This window comes from Salmo trutta, chromosome 8 (assembly GCF_901001165.1).
Source record: "Salmo trutta chromosome 8, fSalTru1.1, whole genome shotgun sequence".
NCBI classification, from domain to species: domain Eukaryota; kingdom Metazoa; phylum Chordata; class Actinopteri; order Salmoniformes; family Salmonidae; genus Salmo; species Salmo trutta.
The window spans coordinates 42,818,391-42,839,851 of record NC_042964.1 but is presented as its reverse complement, the minus strand read 5'-3'; the positions used below and the strand labels follow the sequence as shown (position 1 = coordinate 42,839,851).

At 44.0% G+C, this 21,461-nt stretch overlaps 1 protein-coding gene across 3 annotated transcripts in view; it reads left to right on the top strand.

Annotated features, from left to right (window-relative positions):
- Positions 1 to 380: 380 nt before the first annotated feature.
- LOC115199007 (semaphorin-3C) overlaps positions 381 to 21,461 on the top strand; it is a 51,871-nt gene continuing 30,790 nt past the window's right edge. Inside the window, exons 1-2 of one of the 3 annotated variants that reach the window (XM_029761489.1) lie at positions 381 to 495; positions 15,110 to 15,284. In XM_029761489.1, the coding sequence (XP_029617349.1) occupies positions 15,149 to 15,284 (136 nt within the window). In that variant the 5' untranslated portion in view covers positions 381 to 495; positions 15,110 to 15,148. The other 2 variants (XM_029761488.1, XM_029761490.1) reach the window with 2 other exon arrangements.

Genomic DNA, 21,461 nt, shown 5'->3' with positions numbered 1-21,461 from the left:
AATGCAACTGGTAAGCGGATATCAAGTGTCACTTTTCTCCTCTTTCCATTAATGCACTCGCTGCGGTTCCTTTTGACATGGGGAGGCGTGCAATCCTAGCATAGCCTTCACTTGTTAAAAAAAACATTCATCAACAAAAGTAACAATGAGGCTGATAGCAGGCCTTTAAAATGAATTAAACCTAATTGAATTCCACTGTGTTGATGACAGAATGCATTCAGTTCCTGATTTAGGGCTGTGATTGGTCATGCACGCCTGTTGACCCCTGACCCCAGGAAGCATATAAAACAGCAGGATGTTTGCACAAGGCCAATTCATAAGTGCTGCGAGACACAGTGGCCAATATCCCCTCCCTTCTCTGTGCTAGCCTGCCAGTCCACTCTAATCAGACAAATTTGTCTTTGTTTCTACCTAATTTCTACAGCATGTGGAGGGAGGGACCACAATACACAGGGCCCCCTGCTTGCAGTTACTCATGGAGAATGAAGTCACCAGGTAAAATTAAAATGTATATCTTCATTGATCATGTGATTTCTAGATAAGATACTCTGTCCTTGGTGAAGGGAAAGCATGGTCACAATGCAATTTCATTTGTTTTGATTAGGGAGTGGGTTACATTTTATCATGTTTGGCTGGATGTTAGAGGTTAAAAGCATTATTCCTGGTGACTGGCTTCTGTGCATCCATAGCAGTCTGTTGGTGGTTGGAAATGGATGGCAGTTGGAGTTGTAAGCTCTGGGATAGCCTGACCCTTGCTGATTTATGTTGCCTATCCTTATCTAACGCAGCAGTTTTTCTTGAACTTTGAACTTTCTATGAAACTCAAACAGCTTTGGTTGAGTTGAAAGTCAGGCTAAACTCAACATTTATTTATATTTTGATTCATTTGCTATCTACATAGACATTTCAAATAACATTGAGGTTGTTCATCTGTGGGCCATTCAGGTCTCCATCTGTGTTGAAAGCTATTGTTTTTGGGGAATGTGAGGCGTTTACATGTTCCAAGATGGATGGCACTGACTTTCCCTTGCTCTGAGACTTTGTGTACATTATATCTTATTGTTACCATTTATGTATCGAAAGGCTTGGACTTCTACATACACAAACTGGGCTTAGACTTTGGGCTGCCAGACAGACCACTGACAGCTATTCTGTGTTGAATGAGTAGGGATGAAAAGTGGAGGCAGATGTCATTCTCTCTATTTCCTCAGCTGTCAAAAAAGGTCATTCCTCTGATTGACACTTGGATTGTGATGGAGAACCATGACCATTCCCAGTTGACATGATCTGCCCAGGGAAGAATGGCCCTAGAATACTGATTAGCATCCCCTGCTTTGAACAGAACGACTACTGACCAATTCGCCACCGCCGTGAGCCGATTGAAGAAGGAATGTCCCGTTGAGAATTGCTCTACATTGACCCAAACTGATTAAAATTCCGGCAGAAGATCCCAATGAACAGCTGAAGATCCCGGTGATGATCCACATGATCCAAGACGACAGTCAAATTACAGGAGTCTAGATGCAGAACTAAAAACGCCCTAAAGGAACCTTCTACCTTCACACTCATGTTAAACTGTCAGCTACAGCCAAGTACATTATGATGGATCGGTCTGTGTGGAATGTTGTTTTCTAAAGGTTCTCTAGGCTCTGATTGGTTCTCTAGTAACTCATCAGCGTCCGTCTTTAGGGGTGTTCAGTGTCAAAGTAATCAGAGGTATTATCAAAAGCTTTTGACCCACCAACCAAATCATTAGCATATTGCTGATAGGAGAATTTAGTCTGTGGTTAAAGCAACAATCCCCTTTACAAGATGGAATGCTGCTTTTAATACCAGATTTTCAGCTTCCAACTTACCGGTCGGCACGAATACGGGTGCATTCTTTCCGAGGCTTCGGTTGTGTGTTTTTAAACTAGTATCCATCTATAACCTCTCTGAGGAGGAAGAGTTAATAAGTCCTCCACCTGTCTAAAGGAAGGTCAAACTACATCCTGTGTGTTCAACTGTCAGCAGGGTCACATGACTTCCAGACAGGAGTCGCGTTTTGTGCTCCATGTTAGATCCTGGGAACTGATACACTCAGGATTGAAGGAGAACGTTTTCAGATGCTCCTATTTCAGGAGTAGGAGCCCAGCTGGCTGTGCTGTTCTGATCTGTTCATACTGTGGTATTTTCCCTCCTTTGGCCACTTGCTTTGATATTGTTTCAATTTTCTGCCACAAAGGCAGTAGAACTCTCCATCAGTACTAGAACTCTTCATCAGTAGTGCTTGTTGGCTTATGGGAGATGAGGAGAAATAAATGAACACAATATCAGTGATGTAAAATGAGGGATGAAATGTAATCAAATCCAGAAGTCATTGTAATGAAATTGAATGGTGCTTTATGGGAGGGTAATGACCCATGTACTTGACAAGCATAGAGGAAGCTATGATAATGGAAGAGAATGAGAAGCACTATACTATAGCTCTGGTCATGAGGTGAAACTTACTGTGGTATCTGCCTATCGGTCAGTCTTTCCGCTCTCATCATTTGAATAACTTATTTAGTAGCTGGTAACATCCGCTGAGTAATGCTACACAGATGTCAATGTGAATGGAGCACTTTGAGCAGCTGAAACATGGACAGAACGATATAGACTAGTCCATTCGCTATTATGAATCATCGGAGGAGGCAATTATTATAGTCTGCATGGGCCATTGGTCCTTTAAATTTGACCTTTTCCTGATAACTGTTCACATCATAAGGTAACATGTATCTGTACTAGACCCATTGTCACCCTCCAAAATCCATAAATCGAAATTATATGCCATAGATCCCTGGATAGGAAGATCTGAATTATCTCTGCTAGCAACTGTAACTGTAACTGTACACTTTATCACAGACAACGGCTAGACAAAACTACAGGAAGTGGTATAAATCTTATAACTCGACTCCAATATGCTTTTCCTATTGAAGTTAATGCCTGAGCTAGAGAACCTGCGGTGGCACATATGACATTATTATACTGTACCGCTTGCTGAGGTGTCTAGCACTGTGACAGACAATATTGTTCAGTGGTGAGGGGTGGGGTTCTCCATACAGTTCACTGTGCTTTATACCAGACCTGGGTTCAGATACTATTTGAAATCTTTCAAATTCTTTTAGTGCTTGCTCTAGCCTGCCTTGGAGTGACAGATGGTCAGGGTTTGCACTGTTGCGACTACTCTATTGTTCCTAAAGCAAATTCAAGCCTAGCGGAAGTATTTACAAATTATTTCAAGTAGTGTTTGAACCCAGGTGTGGTGTATACATGTCATAAACAACAGGAAGGCCTCATACAGAGCCAGTCTAGGTCACAGACAACAGATGGAGCAGTTGATTAAAGTTGACTTGTACAGTGCACTTTAGGGAAGGAAGGAGGAGAGAGTTTAACCGTTGATTGATCCCATAATTAACTCTGGCCCTTCCTGTGGGACTTTCTGGGAGCTGGTATGCATGAGACTGTGTTGGCAGAACTAATGGTGAGACGCAGCGCTATTATTAGATACCTGATGTCTGTCTTTCCTCGCGCCCTGGCTGCCTTAGTCTTCATTGGGCGACCTCGAAGGTATGCGATTCATAATAGGATCAGGTGTGGAGATATTATGAACAGTGTTCTGGGTTGAATTTAGTTTGACATTCATGTAGTCTGGGGTCAAACAGACGTCAGCCAGAAGCTAGTTGAGAAGTAATCGTTCATTTTGACACAGACTCGCTCTTATGAGTCTGTCTGGGTATTATGAGTCACTTAGTTAATTGAGTTCCTCTTCTCCTTTCTCTATAGGCTGTTATTTCTGGACTTTCCGTCCAGCCTCCACTGTGAGATCACAGGATGTCCTTTAGATATGGAAATGCCCTCGTTTATAGAAAGTCTCCCTCTGTTTCCCTCTCAAATGCCAAGTCATTCCACATTAGACTGAAGAAGTAGTCTCGGCTGCACTGATTCTACCAGAACTGCAACTGTACTACAGTAATGGAATTCTTAAACACGGTCCGAGGGGAGCGCTTTAAAAGACGAGTGTCTGAGGAGATCTACCTCGAGCTGTTTCAACACCGACCGTGACTCCGGCTGAATTCCTCCTCTCTCTCTCTACGTCCAGGGTGGCTACGGCCAGTCTATTAATCTAACACACAGTGCTTTTCAGATCAGATTCCCCCCTCTCGCTGCCTGGTAGGTTATTACTGATCCCACTATGCAATAACAACAGCAGAACACGTGCAGTCTTTCATGGCTAAGTGGCAGCGACGGCCTCAACTATGTGCTGTGTGGACAGATGGAGGGAGAGATATGCAAAACCAGAGCAGCTGCACCAACAGAGAAAACAATATGTCCTTACTTTACCTCTCTTAACACGCAAATCAATCCATCATTAGCTCGTTCAGGCGTCCACCACTCACGCTGCTGTCTCGTTATCATGCCCGTCATTCCCATGGTAAATGAGGAGAGGGTTTGCAATAAGCTTCAGTCCGCTGATTTGGATGTCGAATGCAGTTTGGGTTGTATTTGTCATAGATGCATAGGCTGTCCGAAATGGCATGCTGTTCCCTATACACTGAGTGTACAAAATATTAAGAACAGCTTTTTGCCCTCAGAATAGCCTCAAGTTGTCGGGGAATGGACTCTACATGGTGCCAAGCGTTCCACAGGGATGCTGGCCCATGTTGACTTCAATGCCGCCCAAAGTTGTGTCAAGTTGGCTTGGATGTCTTTTGTCTTGCCCATTCACTCTCTGAATGGCAGACATACACCATCCATGTTTCAACATCTCCAGACTTAAAAACCCTTCTTTAACCTGTCTCCTCCCCTTCATCTACACTGATTGAAGTGCATTTAACAAGCGACATCAATAAGGGATCATAGCGTACACCGGGTGTTCCTAATGTTTTGAACACTCAGTGTATAGTGCACTACTTTTGACCAGAGCACTATGGAGTGCTTGTCCTCCAGCTGGTGGGGGTTCAATACCCATGTGTTGGATACACAGTGGGGGAGCAGGACAAGGTTGGCTCTCTGCCTCACATCTTTTATCTCCAATTAGTTGTTAATTGTAGCTAATTCGTTAGAGCCTGTAGCTATGATAATGACTTTGCAACTGTACTGTTTCACCAGGCAGTACTCACACAGTAGGAACCAATTGGAGGTTTCATTGGCTCAGTGGGTTAGAGCATGATGCTGGCAACACCAGGGTTGTGGGTTCAATTCCCACACAGGCCACTGAATACAGCTCTTAGTCACTTTCGCATCTGTTAAATGATGCGAAACTGAAGGCAAATGTCCAAAGAAAAATGAGTGTGGAGAAATATTGATTTGTGTTAAGAATAAGACTAAACTTGAAGGGAGGAATATTCCATGCTCAGCCTGATAGATTGTCCATATAGTCTCTGAGTTTTTGTTGTATTACACTATGAACTCTCCGGTATAGAGTCACATACCATGAAAGCAGATGTGTGTGTGACGGAATATTTTTGCTTAGAGTGGAACCACCCGTAACCCTAGCCATCGCTCAATGTATTTAACTTCGGTGAGGCAAACAAAAAGCACATGCGTGTGTGTGCGTGGCCGCTTGTGAAACAAAGACACAGTCATAAGTACAGGTGGACAGTCCAGATTGCATGATGAATTCTCTAAACTGAAACATTTATTTATCCTCCCAACAAGACGTTTTTGGAAAACTCCAAATGAAGCATAACAATGTTTTATCATCTCTGGCCTTTAGAATTTCTTCACAGAGCAGACATGTTTTACATGACACCACAGAGAATGCATTCTATTCTCAGTGTGAGAGAGTTGCAGCTACCTACATCGTTTACAGTGTCACAGAGGGCTGTTATTCAGAATGGTTCAGGTTCATTTCCCTCCTCTCGTCCTCTATAATAATGTCTCTCATTTCTGTATGGAACGTCATGAAGATGGTTGTAGCCCATCCCTTCTGTCTGGGGCTGACGTGGTCTCAGCTTCATCACAGCCATTAGTAATTTACTGCTCCTTCCTTCTCTCCTCTGTAGAGGGGCTGGTTAAAGAGGAGACCTTTCTGCCTCTATTCTCTCTGGGTGAAGAGAAGAGGCTTTACGGCCCTATGAAATGGTCTCCTCCGCTCTGCTGCTCCGTATCCTGACAGTTTAATTGGAGAGGCATAAATCAGCCCATCTGTCAGAGAGAGGGGTAATTATCTCCCTGTCTCCGCTACCAGCTTTACCGCCCTCTCTTCCTCCCTTAAATGGACATGTAGGAGCACACACACACATAGTAGTAAATACACTCACACACACCCACTAAATTAAATGTGTCTTAATATTGTGTTGCAATGTATTTTTAACCAATTTAGTTTCAGAAAACACATTTGGAATGCATTTTTCGAGTTTATTGTATATTGAAAATGTATTGAACCATAACACATTGACAAATGTGTATTTTCAATGGGGCGGTTTGCAAAGCTGTTAAAATGTAGAAGTGTAAGTTCTGCTTGCTTGCCTTTACACATAAACTGACAGGAATTCAAGTCATTCCAAGAGCAACACATGTGCCCGTTCATGGAAACACAACCTGGGTAGAATGTATAATACCTCCCAGCTCTCTGGAGCACCCTCTGGAAATATAACGCACAATGGCATGTGGTAACACATCTCATTAATTTCAGTATGTGTCAGGCCTTTGAACAATGTGGTTTTGTTTTGGCACTATTCACTGGGCATTAGAGGTACAAACGAGGAGATACCATTACATATCTCATCCTGAGGTTCCTACTCAACTCACTGGTGGAAAATCCGAATAAATTCTCCCTCTTTTCAGAACCCCCTTAATTGTAACCCCCAAAGCTGACTCGGCACAACCAGGGTTGTGTTCATTAGGCACCAAATGGAATAAAATGCACTGAAACAACGAGAGACTACCTGGACTTGTCTAATGAGAAATGTTAATTTTCATATTATGTTGTAAAACGTTTCAACATGACCCAGAACTCCAATGACCCTTTCAAACATGAAGTGTGTTTTTGGGAGACTCTGAAAGTGATATGGTCTCTGTATGGTATGGTTGCATGCTTCTGGTCTTAGAGAGGACATACCACTCAGACCATGAGTCATACGCTCCCAGAGGCAACTCTACAGTACTATAGTAGATCTCTCAGGGAGGCACTAACCTGCCCTGTAAGTTAGAATTTAGGCTTCTGGCAATACCTTAGTAAAGGCAATGAAATAATAAAGTGTAATATATATATATAATATTACAATGGAGAGCCAGGCTATAAAAAAATCACACAAGTGGAGGAAATGAATTGGTTAGGAATATTTGTATGAATGCCATAGTAACTTCCATAGGATCTCAAATTATCATCAGAATTCAAATAATGTCTAACAACCTATTTTAATATCTCAGCATTAAGAAAACATGTCCCCTGACTAACTCAATATCTGGGCTATAACATTTTACGACCCTACTATGAAATATTTAATTTGCTGTTTTTGAAACTGTCTCCAGCCCATGTTAGATGTGATTTTATTATTTGGAAACGTTCAACAGGAATAATATTTAATATTGGGTTGGTGTGGAGTGAAGGAGGAAGGGTCTGTGTTGATTTTAATCTACTGCTGAAGGGCAATGTGTTGGGAGTGGGCAGTGAGTGTCCTTAGGTAAACTGTTCAGGGCTCTGTTGGACATAAATGATTGTTACTGGCTCAGTCTCTCTCATTCTCCTGCTTTCTCCCTGGTTGCCTGTGTCTGCCTGTGTGAGGTAGGAGTCCTCTGTCTGCCTGTGTGAGGTAGGAGTCCTCTGTCTGCCTGTGTGAGGTAGGAGTCCTCTGTCTGCCTGTGTGAGGTAGGAGTCCTCCACCAGATGAATGTTAGTACTGGGAGGGATTGGATGATCAGTTCGCTGTCTCGTTAGCTGACGGAGGGGGAGAGAGAGAGAAGCGAGGAGGGGGTGACTTCAGTAGAGTATGTAATAGGAAACCAGCCCTTTCTCTCTCTCCTCCTCTCTCTACCCTTCCTTCTCTCATCTCTTTCACTCATCAAGTCTGTCCTGCAGGCGGTTGGATGTAATAGCAGCAGAGCTCTCTCCTCTGCCTTCTTTCTGGGTTAGTCACCAGGGAACCGTCTCAGTGGTACTTAAGTGCTTGACGAGGATAAGGACTGGGTCAACACAGGAACAATCAGGGAACCAGGGCTTCGGGATCGAGACAGAGCAGGAGAGGAGCCTTATAAGGTGGGTCCTAGGCTGGGCTGTCCTAGGCTGGGACAGGGGTGTGTGGACAGTCAATCTTTGTGACAGAGAGATCACTCACCGGGGCCGTGAAAGAGAGGCGGTAGTGGAAGAGAGCTGCATGGACTCGGGCTAACAGGTGCAGGGTCCCACTGGTAGACTGAGACTGAAAGGGAATAAGAACGGCTGAAAGGAACACATTTAGAAAGGAACACAAGTATTCGCAAAAGCTCCTAAAGACTTGATCCAAATATATCTGCATTTGTGTCTTGTTAATTTAGATACCTGTTTACAGTTTGGTGGCTTATTTTCTCTTTTCTATAATGATGGATTAGGGGTTCTGTGTTGAGTATTGTGAAGATATGTCTGAAATGACATGCTGTGAGGTGTCTAAGTAATGCTGACCATTGAATGTTTTTTTATTTATTTTTATTGTTCTTCATCACTGATGTTTGCACACCATACTGTATTTATGGTGGGGTAAATGTTATATTAACATTGAGTTTAAATAAGTATAATTGTTATAGGACGTACTATTACAAATGTATCGGGGTGATCACAAGTGTGCCTTTGCTCTGGGACTGAGATTGTCACGTTGTCTGACGTTAACTATATGAGTAAAAATAGAAGGTTGTGAGTCTGAGATGATTGACTATAAACCAAAGATATAGTTAAAAAGTATTATTCAATTCTATTCAACAGGTTACTGTTGAGCCCTGAAACCTCCATTTTTATTACAAAAACATTTGTTTTTCTTAGCTCTTCCTGGTCAAACGTGTGCTTGGCAACATGTCCATGTACCCGAGCCGTTAACTTGTGAGTGACAGGGTGTGGTGTGAACACTCGGAGCCCTTGTGTTAGATCCTGTAGGCGGAGGGAAGACTCCGATACAGACAATTCACACAGAGTTCAACTCTTTACTCTCAGAATATTATTATTATCTGTTTACCATCTTTTATTTATATGCTCTAGGTCTAAATAGCATCTCTGTCATGACTAGAGAGAGAGACTCTCTCTCATGTAATTTATGTGTTGTAATTACAGTGTGGTTATCTCTAAAGTAGGAATCTTTGTACAAATAGAACCAGGAAGAAGAGCGAATCTAGACAAACAATCCATTTATCAAGTCGTAATCCAGATGGGACTGCTTTTTCCTCATTACGTTCCATGTACGGTGCATTCGGAAAATATTCAGACCCCTTGACTTTTTCCACATTTTGTTACGTTACAGCCTTATTATAAAATGGATAAAGAAAATTCCCCTCATCAATCTACACACAATACCGCATAATGACGACGATCTAGTGTACAAAGCCATATGGAGAGCCATAAACATATACATTAATTTGTCTGGCGAGACTGTACTCTGTCCAGAAATACTGCTGCTTGCCAATGTAATATTTCATTTTTTTTATACATTTGCATAAGTATTCAGACCCTTTACCCAGTACTTTTTTTGAAGCACCTTTGGCAGCAATTACAGCCTTGAGTCTTCTTATGTATGACGCTACAAGCTTGGTACACCTGTATTTGGGGAGTTTCTCCCATTCTTCTCTGTAGATCCTTTCAGGCTCTGTTAGGTTGGATGGGAAGCGTTGCTGGACAGCTATTTGCAGGACTCTCCAGAGATGTTTGATCGGGTTCAAGTCCGGGCTCTGGCTAAAGGACATTCAAAGACTTGTCCCAAAGCCATGCCTGCGTTGTCTTGGCTGTGTGCTTAGGGTCGTTGTCCTGTTGGAAGGTGAACCTTTGCCCCTGTCTGAGGTCCTGAGTGCTCTGGAGCAGGTTTTCATCAGGGATCTCTGTTCCATTCATCTTTCCCTCAATCCTGACTAGTCTCCCAGTTCCTGCTACTGAAAAACATCCCCACTGCATGATGCTGCCACCACCATGCTTCACCGTAAGGATGGTGTCAGGCTTCCTCCATATGGGATGCTTGGCCTTCAGGCCAAAGAGTACAATCTTGATTTCAAATAAAATGTTATTGGTCACATACACATGGTTAGCAGATGTCATTGCGAGTGTAGCGAAATGCTTATGCTTCTAGAGCCGACTGCGCAGCAGTATCTAACAGGTAATATCATCAATTCCACAACAAAACCTAATACACACAATCTAGTAAAGGAATTGGATAAGAATATAGAAATATATGGATGAGTAGTGACAGAGGCTAAGACGCAAAAGATAGTGTAGGATTCAGTATATACATATGCGAGATGTAAACATTCTTAGTGGCATTATTAAAGTGACTAGTGTTCTATTTATTAAAGTGGCCAATGATATCAAGTCTGTAAGTAGGCAGCCGCCTCTCTGTGCTAGTGATGGCTGTTTAACAATCTGATGGCCTTTAGATAGAAGCTGTTTTTCAATATCTCCGTCCCAGCTTTGATGCACCTGTACTGACCTCGCCTTCTGGATGGAAGCGGGGTGAACAGGAAGTGGCTCGGATGGTTATTGTCCTTGATGATCTTTTTGCCTTCCTGTGAAATCGGGTGTTGTAGGTGTTCGGGAGTACAGGTAGTTTCACCCCGATGATGCATTGTGCAGACTGTACCACCCTCTGGAGAGCCCTGCGGTTGTGGGCGGTGCAGTTGCCATACCAGGCGGTGGTACAGCCCGACAGGATGCTCTCAATTGTGCACCTATAAAAGTTAGTGAGGGTTTTTGATGACATGCCACATTTTCTTCAGCCTCCTGAGGTAGAAGAGGTGCTGTTGCGCCTTCTTCACCACACTGTCTGTGTGGGTGGACCATTTCAGTTTGTCGGTGATATGTACACTGAGGAACTTAACTTTCCACCTTCTCCAATGCTGTCCCGTGGATGGGGGGTGCTCCCTTTGCTGAAGTCCACAATCATCTCTTTTGTTTCGCTGACATTGAGTGAGAGGTTATTTTCCTGACACCACACTCCGAGAGCCCTCACCTCCTCTCTGTAGGCTGTCTCGTCATTGTTGGTAATCAAGCCCACTGTTGTGTCGTCTGCAAACTTGATGATTGAGTTGGAGGCGTGCATGGCCATGCAGTCATGGGTGAACAGGGAGTACAGGAGGGGGCTGAGAACGCACCCTTGTGGGGCCCCAGTGTTGAGGATCAGCGGAGTGGAGATGTTGTTTCCTACCTTCACCACCTGGGGGTGGCCCGTCAAAGTCCAGGACCCAATTACACAGGGTGGGGTTGAGACCCAAGGTCTCAAGTTTAATGATGAGTTTGGAGGGTACTATGGTGTTGAATGCTGAGCTTTAGTCAATGAACAGCATTCTTACATAGGTATTCCTCTTGTCCAGATGGGATAGGGCAGTGTGACGGCGATTGCATCGTCTGCGGACCTATTGGAGCGGTAAGCAAATTGCAGTGGGTCTAGGGTGTCAGGTAGGGTGGAGATGATATGATCCTTGACTAGTCTCTCAAAGCACTTCATGAAGACAGAATTGAATGCTACGGGGCGGTAGGCATTTAGTTCAGCTACCTTTGCTTTCTTAGAAACAGGAACAATGGTGGCCATCTAAAAACATGTAGGGAAAGCAGACTGGGTTAGGGATTGATTGAATATGTCCGTAAACATACCAGCCAGCTGGTCTGCGTATGTTCTGAGGACGTGGCTAGGGATGCCGTCTGGGCTGGAAGCCTTGCGAGGGTTAACACGTTTAAATGTTTTACTCACGTCAGCCACGGAGAAGGAGAGCCCACAGTCTTTGGTAGCGGGCCGCGTCGGTGGCAGGCACTGTATTATCCTCAAAGCGGGCAAAGAAGATGTTTAGTTTGTCTGGAAGCAAGGGGCTGGTTTCTGTTTGTAATCCGTGATTGCCTGTAGACCCTGCCACATAGGTCTCGTGTTTGAGCCGTTGAATTGCGACTCCACTTTGTCTCTATACTGATACTTTGCTTGTTTGATTGCCTTACGGAGGGAATAACTACACTGTTTGTATTCGGCCATATTCCCAGTCGCCGTGCCATGATTAAATGCGGTGGAACGTGCTTTCAGTTTAGAGTGAATGCTGCCATCAATCCAAGGATTCTGTTTAGGGAAGGTTTTAATAGTCACAGTGGGTACAACATCTCCCATACACTTCCTTAAACTCGCTCACCGAGTCAGCGTACACGTCAATGTTATTCTCTTAGGCTATCCGGAACATATCCCAGTCCACGTGATCAAAGCAATCTTGAAGTGTGGAAACTGATTGGATAGACCTAAGAACGGGCACTTCCTGTTTTATTTTCTGCCTATAGGAAGGGAGCAACAAGATGGCGTCATGGTCAGATTTGCCAAATGGAGGGCAGGGGAGGGCCTTGTATGCATTGCGGAAGTTAGAGTAGAAGTGGTAGCAATGCTTGAGCGTGTGACTCGCTCATGTTCATCAGACCAGAGAATCTTGTTTCTCATGGTCTGAGGGTCTTTAAGTACCTTTTGGCAAATTCCAAGCGGGCTGTCATGTGTTCTTTACTGAGGAGTGGCTTCCGTCTGACCACTACTATTAAGGCCTGATTGGTGGAGTGCTGCAGAGATGGTTGTCCTTCTGGAAGGTTCTCTCATCTCCACAGAGGAGCTCTGGAGCTCTGTCAGAGTGACCATCAGGTTCTTGGTCACCTCCCTTTCCAAGGCCCTTCTTCCCCAATTGCTCAGCTTGGCCAGGGTGCCAGCTCTAGGAAGAGTCTTAGTGGTTCCAAACTTCTTCCATTTAAGAATGATGGAGTGTTTTTGGGGACCTTCAATGCTGCAGACATTTTTTGGTACCCTTCCCAGATCTGTGCCTTGACACAATCCTGTCTCGGAGCTCTACGGACAATTCCTTCGACCTCATGGCTTGGTTTTTGCTCTGATATTCACTGTCAACGGTGGGACCTTACAGGTGTGTGCCTTTCCAAATCATCTCCAATCAATTGAATTTACCACAGGTGGGCTCCAATCATTTTGTAAAAACATCTCAAGGATGATCAATGGAAACGGGATGCACCTGAGTTCAATTTCAAGTCTCATAGCAAAGGGTCTGAATACTTATGTAAATAAGGTATTTCTGTATTTTATTTTTTATAAAAAAATCTAAACCTGTATTCGGTTTGCCGTTTTGATATTGTGTGTAGATTGAGGAAAAATATTAATTGAATTAATTTTAGAATAAGTCTAACCTAACAAAAGTGGAAAAAGTCAAGGGGTCTGAATACTTTCCCAATGCACTGTAAACATGCTCAATTGTGTAAAATGTTAATAGTCCATTACAGAAGACAGACAGGGGAATTGCTCTCATTCAGTAAAGACATGTCGGCAGGGCCAGACAATCAGATCTCCTGTTCGGCATCTAAGAAAAACAAATTGGTCTTAAAATGTCATCATACATTCATCGATTAGTAGTTTTTGAAAAGAGATAGGAAATTCATTAGGCAAAAGGCCAAGCAACACACAATAAACCCAATTATCGTTATACCCCTTCGGTAATGTATTGCTGTATTTATTCAAGTCCACCTCCTTTATGGAGACCGATTTAATTGTCATCTCCAGGATTCCTGGCAAGGCTTCGACAAGCAGCAGTATTTCTGAACTGACTAGTCTCGCCAGACAAATGAATGTTTATGGCTATACACATGGCTTTGTGCACCAGAATGTGTAGCATTGCTCCTTATAAGGCTGTTATGTTTATCAATGTGGAGCTTGATTGTGTACATGGAGCCCTGCCAGACATGCCTTAGGAGGTTAGGCAGGTCAGTTGTACTAGTTAGGTGCCAGTCATATTTGTAGGGATCTCCATGATATCACCGGACAGGTTATACAGTGGTAGATTTAAAGCAGGAGAGAAGTTCCAGTTGTATGTGTCTAATCCTGCTGAGGTGGCGTGTCATGGCAGGCCTGTGTCTTATCTCACAGTAATGACTCTTGGCACTCAGCAGCAGTAGAGGCTCTGGTCTCCAGTGATGGTTTAAGCAGCTGTGAGGCTGACATCTCCAGTCCGGCGCAAGGGCTTCTCTCTCCGGGAACTCACCCCAGCTAGGGTGGGCTGGGATAGGGAGGGCTGGGGCTAGGGCCAGGGCCGGTTTAGGAAGCCATGCTGCCAAAGATCTTAGCCCTTCTGCACTTTTCCATATGCGTTCTAACTCTTCACATGACGACCCAATCCCATCATGCAGGTTACATTTCAGCTGGGTGATATATGGTTCATCTGATCCCAGTACCTCAAACTTTCCATCAGCTGCATAACAAACTGAAAGTTTCATAGATATCCCACCCTCATCTATAAGCCATGAGAATATAGATCTGCCTTTGTGTGGGTGCATTTTGTTTCCCCCATTTTTTTTTTACATTTTTTTTTCTATTAAACCAAAATGGATCCTTTGCGCACAATACATTGAGTGGCGTGGCCATGGGCAGAAGAGCCTGCTCAGTTTTTCAGAGGCAGTGAGAAGCTCAGTCTTTGGTTAGCAGTAAGATAATCTCTCTACAGGAGAAAGTCCTCTGGTAATGGCTGTCTTTATCAATAATGGAGATCCTCTTGTCCAATAATGGAAGCAGAGTGAAGGCAGAGAGGAGATTCTCCCTCAGCTCTTTTGTGTAGATGAATCTCATCCATAAGTGAGCCATGTAAATAAAGGACGTGGTAACTGATGGATTTAACTGTCATGTGACACTCTATCTCTCATTTAACAGGAAGTAGACGCCATAGGACAGGAATAATTAATGGAGGGCTGCAGCACTGCTAGTTTTAATCCTACCTTTCTAATCAGGAATTGTTTCAGACCTGGGAAACCAGATGAGTGAATCAATCAATTACTGGGATCTATTAACTACCGGGAAGAGAAGAAAATCATCAGTGCTGTAGCCCTCGTGGACTGGATTTGAACATCCTTGCCATATCTGTGGTACTGTAGTCTGACCAGTGATGTACCTCTCTCCTCCTCCCTCAGGTCGTTTGGACTGGGTGTGGTTCCTCAGGCCCTGCTGCCATGAAGTCGCTGGAGGGGGTTGTGAAGACCCCGCCCTGGATAGGAGTTGGACCCACCCTCCTGGCTCTCTCTCTCCTCCTCACTTGTGTCTCCAGCTTCCTCCAGCCACTGCCAAGAGTCTTCCTCTCCTTCGAAGGTAAAGAAATGTCCTGTTTACTCCAACAGTGAATCCCTAAGCATCGGACAGACATGTCCTCCATCTAACCTTCTCCAGAACACCAGTAAAGCATTACCTCAGGCTTAGTCTCATCCTGGTCTGCTGTGTTTCACCACAGCTGTGATGAGTTTACAGAACACAATGAAGCTATTAGTTTATGGTGTTAATGGGTAACATATGGTCAATAACAGATTGATGCCCATCCAGAGGATGTACAATCATCTTTGTCATTTTGAACTAACAAGAAAATACTACATAATTACCTTCTCTGCAATGAATGTCAAACACAAACATCTAAGGGAATGTCTGAGATGAGGTCATCTCAGACATTCCCTTAGATGTTTGTGTTTGACATTTAATCAGTGTTCTCTGCCAGATAGTGGGAGGGCGGCTCTAACCTTTATAGTACCGATGCTGCTTAGTCCCTGTGGGACTTAACATTGTCCGGGTATTGCCGGGGTATCCTGGAATGACATTGACCTCATCCCGTCAGTAGATGATGCCTGGATATTCTTTAAAAGTGCCTTCCTCACCATCTTAAATAGGCATGACCCATTAAAAAAATGTAGAACCAGGAATAGATATAGTCCTTGGTTCTCTCCAGACCTGTCTGCCCTTGACCAGCACAAAAACATCCTGTGGCGTTCGGCATTAACATCGAATAGCCCCAGTGATATGCAACTTTTCAGGGAAGTTAGGAACAAATATACACAGGTAGTTAGAAAAGCTAAGGCTAGCTTATTCAAACAGAAATTTGCATCCTGTAGTACTAACTCAAAAAAGTTCTGGGACACTAAAGTCCATGGAGAATAAGAGCACCTCCTCCCAGCTGCCCACTGCTCTGAGGCTAGGAAACACTGTTACCACCGATAAATCCACTATAATTGAGAATTTCAATAAGCATTTCTCTACGGCTGGCCATGCTTTCCACCTGGCTACCCCTACCCCGGTCAACTGCCCGGCACCCTCCACAGCAACCCGCCAAAGCCCCCACCATATCTCCTTCACCCAAATCCAGATAGCTGATGTTCTGAAAGAGCTGCAAAATCTGGACCCATACAAATCAGCCGGGCTAGACAATCTGGACCCTCTCTTTCTAAAATGATCTGCCGAAATTGTTGCAACCCCTATTACTAGCCTCTTCAACCTCTCTTTCGTATCGTCTGAGATTCCCAAAGATTGGAAAGCTGCCGCGGTCATCCCCCTCTTCAAAGGGGGTGACACTAGACCCAAACTGCTACAGACCAATATCTATCCTACCCTGTCTTTCTAAGGTCTTCGAAAGCCAAGTTAACAAACAGATTACTGACCATTTCGAATCCCACGTACCTTCTCCGCTATGCAATCTGGTTTCAGAGCTGGTCATGGGTGCACCTCAGCCACGCTCAAGGTCCTAAACGTCATAACTTCCATCGATAAAAGACATTACTGTGCAGCCGTATTCATCAACCTGGCCAAGGCTTTCGACTCTGTCAATCACCACATTCTTATTGGCAGACTCAACAGCCTTGGTTTCTCAAATGATTGGCTCGCCTGGTTTACCAAATACTTCTCTGATAAAGTTCAGTGTGTCAAATCGAAGGGCCTGTTGTCCAGACCTCTCACAGTCTCTATGGGGGTGCCACAGGGTTCAATTCTCAGGCTGACTCTCTTCTCTGTATATGTCAATGATGTTGCTCTTGCTGCTGGTGATTTTCTGATCCACCTCTACGCAGACGTCACCATTCTGTATACTTCTGGCCCCTCTTTGGACACTGTGTTAACTAACCTCCAGACGAGCTTCAATGCCATACAACTCTCCTTCTGTGGCCTCCAACTGCTCTTAAACGCAGGTAAAACTAAATGCATGCTATTCAATCGATCACTGCTCGCCCATCCAGCATCACTACTCTGGACGGCTCTGACTTAGAATACGTGGACAACTATTAATACCTGGGTGTCTGGTTAGACTCTAAACTCTCCTTCCAGACTCACATTTAAGCATCTCAATCCAAAATGAAATCTAGAATCAGCTTCATATATCGCAACAAAGCATCCTTCACTCATGCTGCCAAACACGCCCTCGTAAAACTGACCATCATCCTCGACTTCGGTGATGTCATTTACAAAATAGCCTCCAACACTCTACTTAACAAACTGGATGCAGTCTATCACAGTGCCATCCGTTTTGTCACCAAAGCCCCATACACTACCCACCATTGCGACCTGTACACTCTCGTTGGTTGGCCCTCGCGTCATACTCGTCGCCAAACCCACTGGCTACAGGTTATCTACAAGTCTCTGCTAGGTAAAGCCCCGCCTTATCTCAGCTCACTGGTCATCATAGCAGCACCCACTCGTAGCATGCGCTACAGCAGGTATATCTCACTGGTCACCCCCAAACAAAACCAATTTCTCCTTTGGTCATCTTTCCTTCCAGTTCTCTGCTGCCAATGACTGGAACGAACTGCAAAAATCTCTGAAACTCGAGACTCATATCTCCCTCACTAGCTTTAAGCACCAGCTGTCAGAGCAGCTCACAGATCACTGCACCTGTACATAGATGGGCTGTTTACAGATGGGCTATCTACCTACCTCATTCCCATACTGTTATTTATTTATTTATTTATTTATCTTGCTCCTTTGCACCCCAGTATCTCTACTTGCACATTCATCTTCTGCACATCTACCATTCCAGTGTTTTAATTGCTGTATTGTAATTACTTCGCCACCATGGCCTATTTATTGCCTTAACTTACCTCATTTGCACTCACTGTATATAGACTTTTTGTTTTCTTTTGTTCTACTGTATTATTGACTGTATGTTTTGTTCATTCCATGTGTAACTCTGTATGTGTCGAATTGCTACGCTTTATCTTGGCCAGGTCGCAGTTGCAAATGAGAACTTGTTCTCAACTAGCCTACCTGGTTAAATAAAGGTGAAATAAATCAAATAAAAAAGTTGTCATGTTCTTGGTTTGGGCCTGTGAGACCCTGAGATTGTGGTTCCATTTTTCAGTTCTATTCCATGTCATTGCAGCGAGCCAGAGCCGTACCTCTGTGAGATTGTACTGTGTCATGACTGACTGCCCTGGCTCAGCCTGGTCCTGGTTAAACTTTAAACACGCCCAGTGGGTGGAGGCACTGTTTCCTTTCCCTGTGAGTGTTACAGCCTCTTGGTTTGATTCTGTTTTATTTAATATCCTTGACACAGATGATTGGATGAATTATTAACCCTCTGAACTGGGGAGGAGGCTGGAGGGGTTGTTTCTCATGCTTTCAGGAACCATCTACCCCTCATAAGTGGTGTAACTGTACACTGGTGTTGATGTTGTACAGCAACTGCTGGGTATGTTTGATTATCTTTCAGTACCTCCAGGCTGATTTTATTTTGTCCAATGCAGGAAACACTGTGGCTGTGCTATGTCTTTGTTGCACATGTGTCTGTGCGGCGTCTGAGTGTGAAGAGGTGTTGTGACTGTGACTCATTGTCTTTGGAAAGGCTGTGATATATATATATATATATATATATATATATATATATATATATATATATATATATATATATATATATATATATATATATATATATATATATATATATATATATATATATATATATATATATATATATATACTGTGGTCATCTTTTTCCTTGACTCCCAGCACCTTTCTCTTCCTCTCACTGGCTCTCATCCTCTTTCCGCCCCTTTTCTCCTACTGTCTCCTCCTTTCCTTCCCTGTCTTCTTCTCTCTGTGATTGTCTCGAGTGCTGTAGCCCAGCTGTCAGACAGACAGGCAGTGAAACGCCCCACTCAGCAGAGCTGCTCACAGACAGGACCCAGGCTGTATATACTTGTCTAGGGGATGTGTGGAGCGTTGCGGGTGGCTTGGAAAAAGCCTGCTCGCTCACTGCAAACAGACCAAACCACTCAAATACCTCTGTGGCTTTTACATACAACCACGGTAGACCTATTCACTCCTGCCCTGTTAAAATGGCTGACCTCCAGGATTCACAGTCAACATGCAGGGAATGAATCTATCCCTGCTGCTGATCATGTGATTGGTTAATCCCTTTTCCATGTGTGGATATGATTTGTCCCCATTTCCTGCTTTAGTTTGGTTCTACTGCATCTGAGTGAAACGTCAAAGGGAACGATTATCAGTCAAATAGTTCCTAAAGTGGTTCTTGGTTGGGTAGCTCTGGTTTTGTGGTGGACTGGTAGTAGCTCGATTTATTTATTTGAAAAGTCAGGTGTGTGTGTGTGTCACTTAGGATGATCTATGTAGGTGCTTCGCTGTGCTTCATTCCCATGGGACTCATTGGATTGAATTAGTGTGAAAACAGAAGCGAAGGGGATTTGGCAGTGACTGGATGGACATTTCAAGGTAAATAAAGGAATGGAGATTTGATTGTAAGCCAAGATTTCAGGTGTTGGTTAGCTTCCATGCTGTGATTTGTAAAGCTATTCTGTCAGGGATGTCAAGCACGGGAGTTGAGCTGAACTGATCTATGTTGGTGGAGCTGGAAATCCTTTTTTGTTGGGGCGGACAGGCTCCATATTTCACCCTGCCTTCAGTGGAGCTTCTGCCTGGGAGAGATCCAGATGTAGGGAGTTTGAGACACTTCTGACCCAGGGAGAGGGCTCTTCTCTCCAATAAACTCCAGTGTGGATGTCCTCACTGAGGGAAGTATTTGGGGTGCATGAGCTCTCTCCAGTACCAGGTTGGGGAGAGGTGCAGGGCCCAGAGAGGGTAACAGGTGGGGGGTCCAGTCAGCAGCAAGTGTAAGGGTGTGTGTCAAAGGTTCTGCACTGGAGGCGAGATACTGTAGTTCCCTAGAGTAAAGACTCTTTATTATTACAGCCTAAACTGACTAAATCAAAAAAGAGAAAATAAACTCTGGGAGGAGACTTGTCAGTACACAGTCTCTCTCTCGCTACCCCTCTCTCTCTCGCTACCCCTCTCGCTACCCATCTTTTCTTGCCTCTCTCCTGAAACTCTAGCCGAGGGTAAGGCAGGTTCACGTGGCTGAGTGAGTCAGCTCGCGTCTCCAGGAGAAGTTGCATCACTGACATTCCTGCTCCCTCACACTGCTTAATCTTGTCTTGGAGAAGCAAACGGGACGGCAACCAAAACACAATAATAAACACTGAGAAACGCAGGCCCCAGAACGCAGCCCTATATAATAAACAGTCAAATACAGCCATATATTTCAGTGAGCTGGAAAATGAGGGGCTTCAATTTGTAGCAAAAATCATTATGAATTTATTAGCATGATAAGAGATTTTGTTTTCAATCACTTTTATTTTCCCCAATATTTAGTCTAGCGTCACCTTTCATTTGACATATTCCAAAACACAAACTCCATCTGTCTCAGTGAAAGTTAAAATAATGAATAGCGGACCACTCCGAAGTCTGTGTTTTGTCAACCACGGATAAGATGAGGGCCATATTTTCCCATGAATCATTCAAATGTGAGAATGGTACAAAGCCCAGGACTAAGGACTGAATAATAAACCACTAACAGTGAGGCGTCCTATATCTTTCTCTGAGCAGGTGAGGTGTAGATTAGACTGGACTAGGTCTAATCCTAGGCTGTCAATTAACTTCTGGGCCACATCCTGACTGATGGCAGCCCATTCTTGCATAATCAATGCTTGAAGTTTGTCAGAATTTGTGGGTTTTTGTTTGTCCACCCGCCTCTTGAGGATTGACCATAAGTTCTCAATGGGATTAAGGTCTGGGGAGTTTCCTGGCCATGGACCCAAAATATCGATGTTTTGTTCCCCGAGCCACTTAGTTATCACTTATGGCAAGTTGCTCCATCATGCTGGAAAAGGCATTGTCCGTCACCAAACTGTTCCTGGAAGGTTGGGAGAAGTTTCTCTCGGAGGATGTGTTTCTACCATTCTTTATTCATGGCTGTGTTCTTTGGCAGAATTGTGAGTGAGCCCACTCCCTTGGCTGAGAAGCAACCCCACACATGAATGGTCTCAGGATGCTTTACTGTTGGCATGACACAGGACTGATGGTAGCGCTCACCTTCCCTCGACAAGCTTTTTTTCCGGATGCCCCAAACAATTGGAAAGGGGATTCATCAGAGAAAATGACTTTACCCCAGTCCTCAGCAGTCCAATTCCTGTACCTTTTGCAGAATATCAGTCTGTCCCTGAT